This window comes from Trichosurus vulpecula, chromosome 2, assembly GCF_011100635.1.
Source record: "Trichosurus vulpecula isolate mTriVul1 chromosome 2, mTriVul1.pri, whole genome shotgun sequence".
NCBI lineage: Eukaryota > Metazoa > Chordata > Mammalia > Diprotodontia > Phalangeridae > Trichosurus > Trichosurus vulpecula.
In genome coordinates, this window is record NC_050574.1 from 84,029,288 (window position 1) to 84,036,704 (window position 7,417).

The window sequence follows — 7,417 nt, forward strand, 5'->3', positions numbered from 1 at the left end:
GCTGCTCCAGGAATTATTTTATGGCATTATTTAGAGGGGTTTTGGGAGAGCTCAGTGGCATTGCTGCCTTTTCTCTGCCATCTGGGCTTTGTCACTCTTCCAACTCTTTTGGGAGATTAAGTAAGTCTTCCTTGCGTATTGACATAAAGAAGGTCTGCCATTTGTCATTATCTCATCTGTCTCTGTCTCTCTCTGTCTCTCTCTGTGTGTCTCTGTCTCTGTCCCTGTCTCTGTCTCTCTATCTCCCTCTCTCTATGTCTCTCTGTCTCTCTCTCTCTCTCTCTTTCTCTCTCTCTCTCTCCCCTCTCTCTCTCTCTGACATTTAGTAGTGGAAGTGCCATTTGAAAAACAAAAATGGGAGACAGTGTGGTGTTAATGATGGTAAGAGAGGGGAGAACAGCCAGTGAGAGAATAGAGGAAATGTTTTTTGAAGGATTCAACCCTTGCTTGGGTTGGAACAGAAAGTAAATTTGGAGGAACTAGAGTTAAGAACAATCTAGTTGGTGTTAATGATTGGTGATCATGTTTGTTTACAGGGCCTTTGGGCTATCCAAAACCAGCTCACAATGGTCACATTTAACATAAGTGGCTTCAACCCAGATGTATTCATCCTAGTGGGGATCCCAGGGCTGGAGCAGTTCCACATCTGGATTGGCATTCCTTTCTGTGCTATTTACCTTGTGGCTGTAGTGGGAAACTCAATCTTGCTATATCTCATCCTCATAGAACGCAGCCTCCATGAACCCATGTTCTTCTTCCTCTCCCTGCTGGCTTCCACTGACCTGGTGCTGTCCACAGCGGGTGTTCCCAAAACCCTCAGCATCTTCTGGCTTGGAGCCAGGGAAATCACTTTTACTGGCTGCCTCACCCAGATGTTTTTTCTTCACTACAGCTTTGTTTTAGACTCAGCCATTCTACTGTCCATGGCATTTGATCGATATGTGGCCATCTGCTCCCCACTGAGATATACCACCATCCTGACTCCTCAAGCCATCATCAAGATCATAGTAGGTATCTGCTTTCGCAGCTTCTGCATCATCCTCCCAGATGTTTTCTTGTTGAAGCGCCTACCCTTCTGCCAGACACGCATCATCCCACACACATATTGTGAACATATTGGTGTGGCCCGCCTCTCCTGTGCTGACATCTCCATCAACATCTGGTATGGCTTTGCCGTGCCCATCATGACTGTAATTTCAGATGTTATATTGATTGCTATCTCTTACACACTTATCCTCCATGCTGTCTTCCACCTCCCATCTCATACTGCCCGACAGAAAGCACTAGGTACCTGTGGTTCTCATGTCTGTGTCATCCTTATGTTCTACACACCAGCCTTCTTCTCCATCCTTGCCCACCGATTTGGACACAATGTTCCTCGAACCTTCCACATCATGTTTGCCAACCTCTACATAATCATCCCACCTGCACTCAATCCCATCATCTATGGAGTTAAGACAAAGCAAATAAGGGACAAGGTCATCATCTTGTTCTCTCCAAAGGCAACCCAGTGATGTGGCACTGTGAATCAGGAAGAGCATATAATAAGTTGCTAGTAAATGTGATGCAAAGTAGCCATTTGTTAGTTATTAGATCTTGCTTGTGGAGATGAGCTTTCAGTTAGGGAACATTTTAAATCTTCACTCTGGACTGCAAGTTCCCTTAAAGAAAGGGATTCCATTTAATCCAATTCAGTTTAATTCAACAACCATCTTTTATTCATCTCTGCATCTGCTCTACAGCATAGGACTCAATAAATTATGCAACAAATAGTTCTGTAATCAATAAATAATTTATGTTGACTAAGTTGTGGAACTGCAGAAGTGCAAAATTCATTTTTGTGTAATTTTGAATGCATGATCATTTATTGATAGGCAAGAATGACTGCAAAGAATCTGAAATCAGCAGAAACTGACAAATGAAGATTAATCTGTCTCCTTCTTTGGCTCTGTTTTTACTTCTTCACTGTGGCCAATTCCTAGCACTAGGATCTTATCTTTCAAACATATCATCTTTTAGTTTTATATATATGTATATACACACACACATATACATATATATATACATATATATATATATATATATATATATATATATATTATGTGTGTGTGCCTGTGTGTGTGTGTGTGTGTATGTATTCCCTTAGTACTCATCCATTCTTATGGCTTAAGGTTACCTTTATACAAATACTTCTTAATCTCTATCTCTAACTTTGACATTTCATTTGGGTCCCAATCCCTCAGCTTAATAGTTGACAAGATATAACATCAGAAGTTTACCCTAGTGGAAATCAAACAATTACTGGATTTATAGTAAAGAAATAAACAAAACTCCAAACCTGTGCTCAATGCCTGACTCTACTAAATATTGTCTTAGTTTTAAGTAAGTCCATTAAATTATTTAGGCCTCACCATCCCCCATTATTAAAAGAAAGGTTAGACTAAATAATCTCAAATGTCCTCTAATCCTATGATATTCAAAGAAAGAGGGGCAGGACCCATATGTACAAAATATTTAGAACAGCTCTTTTTCATAGTATTAAATAATTGGAAACAAATGGGTTCCCAGAAATTGAGGAATGACTGAGCAAATACATATGCATATACATAAAAATATATATGTAATATATATGTACACATATGTGCGTGTGCTATAAGAAATGAAAAAGGGATGCTTACAAAGAATTCTTAGATTTTCATGAAATGAGAGAGAAAAGGAAACAGAACCAGGAAAATAATTTACACAATAAACACAACATTGTAAAGAGAAATAATTTTGAAACCCCTAAGAACTATTATCAAAGGAACGACCAAATATTATTCCAGCAGACTGATAATAAAGCATGCTAATCATCTCCTGACAGAGAGGTGGACTCAGGGTGTGGAATGAGGTATTTTTTGGGATATGAACTATGTGTGATTTGTTTAACTTGACTATGCATATTTCTTATGAAGGATTTTATTTTTTTAGTGATGGGAGGAGTAAGTGTGAGAGAAAAAAATCAATATTTTTAAAAATATTTTAAAATATTTAAAATAAATTCTATGATCTCCATTTGGATTTTGAACTATTACCTCAAACTCACCAGACTGAAAAACAAGCATCATGCCACCCCCAAATATCTTTCTCTTCATCTCAAGTTCTTAATTTCTATTCACCACAGAATTATATTCAACAACGGAAAATCAGCATCAGGAAACAACATTAATCTAGAGTTGTTATGACTCTCTTTTCCACCCCATGTTCCCCATTCCACCAAAAACACGTTATCTTGACACATTTTATTAATATATTTGATTTGAATTACCCAATTACCCAATGGAAAATTCCATTGTATTCTTCCTCCTACATCATCCCAGAGAGCCATCCTTTATAATAAAGAAAAATAATAATAACTAGAACCTATTTAGCACCTACTGTTCCAGGGACAATTCTAAGTGCTTTACAAATATTATTTCATTTGTTCCACACAACAACCCTGGGAGGTAGATGCTATTATTATCTACATTTTACAGTTGAGAAACCTGAGGCAAACAGACGTTAAATGATTTTCCCAGAGTCACACAACTACTAAGTATCTAAGGCAGGGTTTGAATTCAGGTTTTCCTGACTCCCATATGGTGCTCTCTGTACTGTGCCACCTAAACTGTCTCCTAATGTTAAGGCAATCAGTAAATGAGAGGATCTTTCCCACCCATTTGAATAGGTTTAAGGTGGGGCCCCAAGTGGGGCCAACTAAGGGAGATCTGATTAGATCTTTGCTCCTAAGTTTGCCCCAAACCCCTAATTACTAGGTGCTAAGCCAATGTGGGTATGAAGCCCCCAGAGTATTAGGGATCCTTGAAGAGTTTGGACTTTGTTTCCTTTGATTAATTATTTCCGGTGTCTTTGATTGAGTCTTACTAGGTGCTAAGCCCCAGGCCCAAACCCCTATCTATTAGATGATAAGCCTATGTGGGTATGAATTGGTAACTAAGGTGGGGCTCCAGGTGGGGTCAATGAAGGGAGGTGCTAACACCAGAGCCAATCATAGGAGCCTAAGTTCTGGTCACTCAGATGATATTTGATGATGTCTGAAACTGTATAAAAAGGGAGAACAGAGATATTTGCTTAAGGCTCTCACTCCTAGAGGCATGGGACTCTGGGTAGCCCTGTAAGGGCCTTGCGGCTGAACTCAGAAGTTGATGGTTTTCTTGGTAATTATGAATTGCATTGGGTCTGTTTGTAATTTGATTGTATTTTCTCTGAAGTTCAGGGTGCTGGCTTGTTCCCCTGAACTAAGTGAATGATATTTGTATGCTGGATTAAATTGAGATTGTTAACCTCTTAACGTTTTCATTAGTAAAAGATCAAAAGAACCTGGGCTTGCAGTGTTCTGTGAGCTGCTTGTTGTTGGTTTTACAGCCCCACAGCAGCCGCTAGCCGGATTGTTGAAACACTAACCAAAACTAATCAACAATTTTAGAAAGTCTAAAGTTATATACAGTGTTCTATTACCACATACCCCTCCTTCGCAAAGAAGCGGAAGGAGATGTCTTTTCAGATCTTTTATTTCGGGACAAACTTAAATCATCGTAACTTCACAGTTTTCAGTTTCCATTATTCTTGGATTATTTACAAAATTGTAATCATTGTACATATTGTTTTCCTGATTCTACTTACTTCATTCTGAATCAATTCATATCAATGTTTCCATTCTTTACATTCATCAGGTTTATTGTTTCATGTAGCATTTTTATTGTTTTGTATGGAAAATAATATTCCATTATATTTATCCATTTCCCAACCAATGGGTGTCTACTCTATTTCAAGTTGTTTGCTACCACTAAAAGTGCTACCATAAACATATTGGAGGTTTTGTTTTGTTACTGACTTCTGGAGGGCATATTCTTGGCAGTAGAATCTCTGGGTTAGAGTATATGCAAAACTGAAAACTTTTACAGCACGATTGTACCAATCCACAGCTCCACTAATAAAGCCTTGGTGTTCCTCTCTTTTCCTCCAACAATGATTATTTCCATCTATTGTCATTTTTTCCCCAAAATTGATAGTGCAACATAAAACCTCATGGTTGTTTTTAATCTGCATTTCTCTTAGTAGTTGTGATTTGAGCATTTTCATCAATGGTTGCAATACAAATCTTCTTTTGAGAATTGTTTGGTCATACCCTATGATAACTTATCTATTGAGGAAAAAAACTTTTGGTTTTATATACATATATATATATGCACATACATACATATACACAGACACATACACAAACATATATATGTTAGTTTTCTATATCTCAGTGATTAGGCCCTCATAAACGATATATTACACAAAAATAATGAGTTGCATTAATTTTGTTCATAATAATTAATAACTGCTAACTTTTATATAACATCTACTATGTGCCAGGCATTGTGCTAGGGACCAAATATTATCTCATTTGATCCTCACAACGACCTGGGGAAGTAGATGCTATTTTTACCTCCATTTTACAGATAGGGAAACTGAGGCAGAGGTTAAATGCCACCCAGTGTTACGCAGCTAGTAAGTGTCCAAGACAGGACTTCCACTGTACCACCTAGCTGCTACTGCAAAAACTCTTCAATTTAATTTGTCAACATTAGCTTTAATCTTTTATAACAGGCCTTCATCTCTCATTTAGTTAAGAATCCAGACTCTACCCAGAACTATGACTGGTATTTAATCACCTTTTCTCCTAGTTTTTGTTTTTCTTTTTAAATATGATCTTAATATTCAGGTCACAAACCCATTTTGAATTTGCTGCTATAAGTTATTGGGCTAAACCTAATTTCTGCCAGGATGCTTTCTAGTTTTTTTCCAGCAGATCTTGTCAAATAGGAATTTCTTATCTTAGATAATTTCTGGTTTGAACATTGTGTTATTGTGTTCGATTATTTCAGCTTCCTCCTGTTAGCTCTGTGATGCAGTAGAATGTGCTCTGGCTCTGGAGGCGAAGATCTGAGTTTAAATCAAGCCTCAGACACTAATTGCATGATCTTCAGCAAATCACTTAACCTCTACTTGCTCCAGTTTGTTCAACTGTAAGAAAAAAATAATAGTAGTGCCTATCTTCCAATGTTGTTGTAAGGATTAAATGAGATACTACTGTATTGTAAAGCACTCAGCTCAGAGTCTGGCATATACAGGCAATCTACTCCATTGATCTGCTTTTTTAAAACCAATATTAAATAGTTTTGATGATTGCTGTTTCATAATATAGTTTGAGATCTGGAAATGTTATTTGTCTTTTTTTCATCATTTCCCTGGACAGTCTAAAACTTTTGTCTTTTCTAATGAATTTTGTTATTATTTTGTCTACCTCTGTTGAATATCTCTTTAGTAATTTGATTGGTATAGTGCTAAATTTCTTAGTTAACATTGGTAATATTTGCCATTTGTATTAATTGGCAAAATCCAGCCCAAAACACAGAATATTCTTCTATACAGTTAAGTTGTTCATTTCCTTAAGGAAGATGATGTAACTTTATCTATACAGGTATTTTCTTCTATTTGGGGAGTTTTACTCCTAGATATTTTAGGGATCTTATATTATTATGAATGTGACTTCCTTTTCTTCTTGTTATTATAATTTAGAAATTCAATGGATTTTGTGGGTTTGTTTTGTAACCTCGAACTTTACTGAAGCTATTACTTCAGTTTCCTTAGATTTTCTAAATAAACTATACTGTCATCAGGAGGTAGAAATATATTTGTCTCCTCTGTCTATCAGCATTCTTCTAATTTCTTTCTTTTATTTTATAGCTAACATTTCTAGAACTTTTTCCAGTAAGAACCAAGAAGGGGGAATCCTTATTTTAATTTCTAAATTTGAAAAAGCTTCTAGAGTTTTACTACTACATATAATACTAGCTTTGGGTTAGATACTTTTTATTCATTTTTTAAAAGGGGGCTCTTAACTGGAATTCATAAACATTTTTGAAAAGAACATTTGGATAACTTTTTTATTTATTGATTTGTTTTGTAATCCTATGTATTTCATTTTATGCATTTTAACACATCATTCTGAAGAGTCCTTAGATTTCAAATGACTGCTGAAAGTATTCATGACACAATCACAAAAAATAGGTTAAGACCTCTTCCTCTGTTCCTATACTGTCTATGGTTTTTAGATTATACATATGATGTACTTTGTGAAAGGCTTCTTCATCATCTAATGAGACAATCATGTGGTTCTGGATGTTTTTGTTCTTAACGTGATTATTATTTTACTTATGTTGAACATACCTTGCATGCCTTAGTATAAATCCAACTAAAACATAACTGTGAGAAACGTGGTTTTGGTGATCACTGGACTTCCTAGGCAGGGCCAAAGTCCTGAAGAAGAACCCTGTGATAATCCCTAGGGAAGGCTGTACAGAGCACAGGACTCCCAGAGGAAGACCAA

At 36.5% G+C, this 7,417-nt stretch overlaps 1 protein-coding gene across 1 annotated transcript; it reads left to right on the forward strand.

Moving 5' to 3' along the window:
• The first annotated feature begins 551 nt into the window (after positions 1–551).
• On the forward strand, positions 552–1,514 carry LOC118838164 (olfactory receptor 52H1). Its single transcript, XM_036745387.1, has one exon. It carries the CDS (start codon positions 567–569, stop codon positions 1,512–1,514), a length of 948 nt encoding a protein of 315 aa, XP_036601282.1. The 5' UTR covers positions 552–566.
• The last annotated feature ends 5,903 nt before the right edge of the window (positions 1,515–7,417 follow it).

What these genes read in the sequence shown, in the direction of transcription:
- LOC118838164 (XM_036745387.1), top strand. Translation starts at nt 567, where the DNA reads ATGGTCACATTTAACATAAGTGGCTTCAACCCAGATGTATTCATCCTA.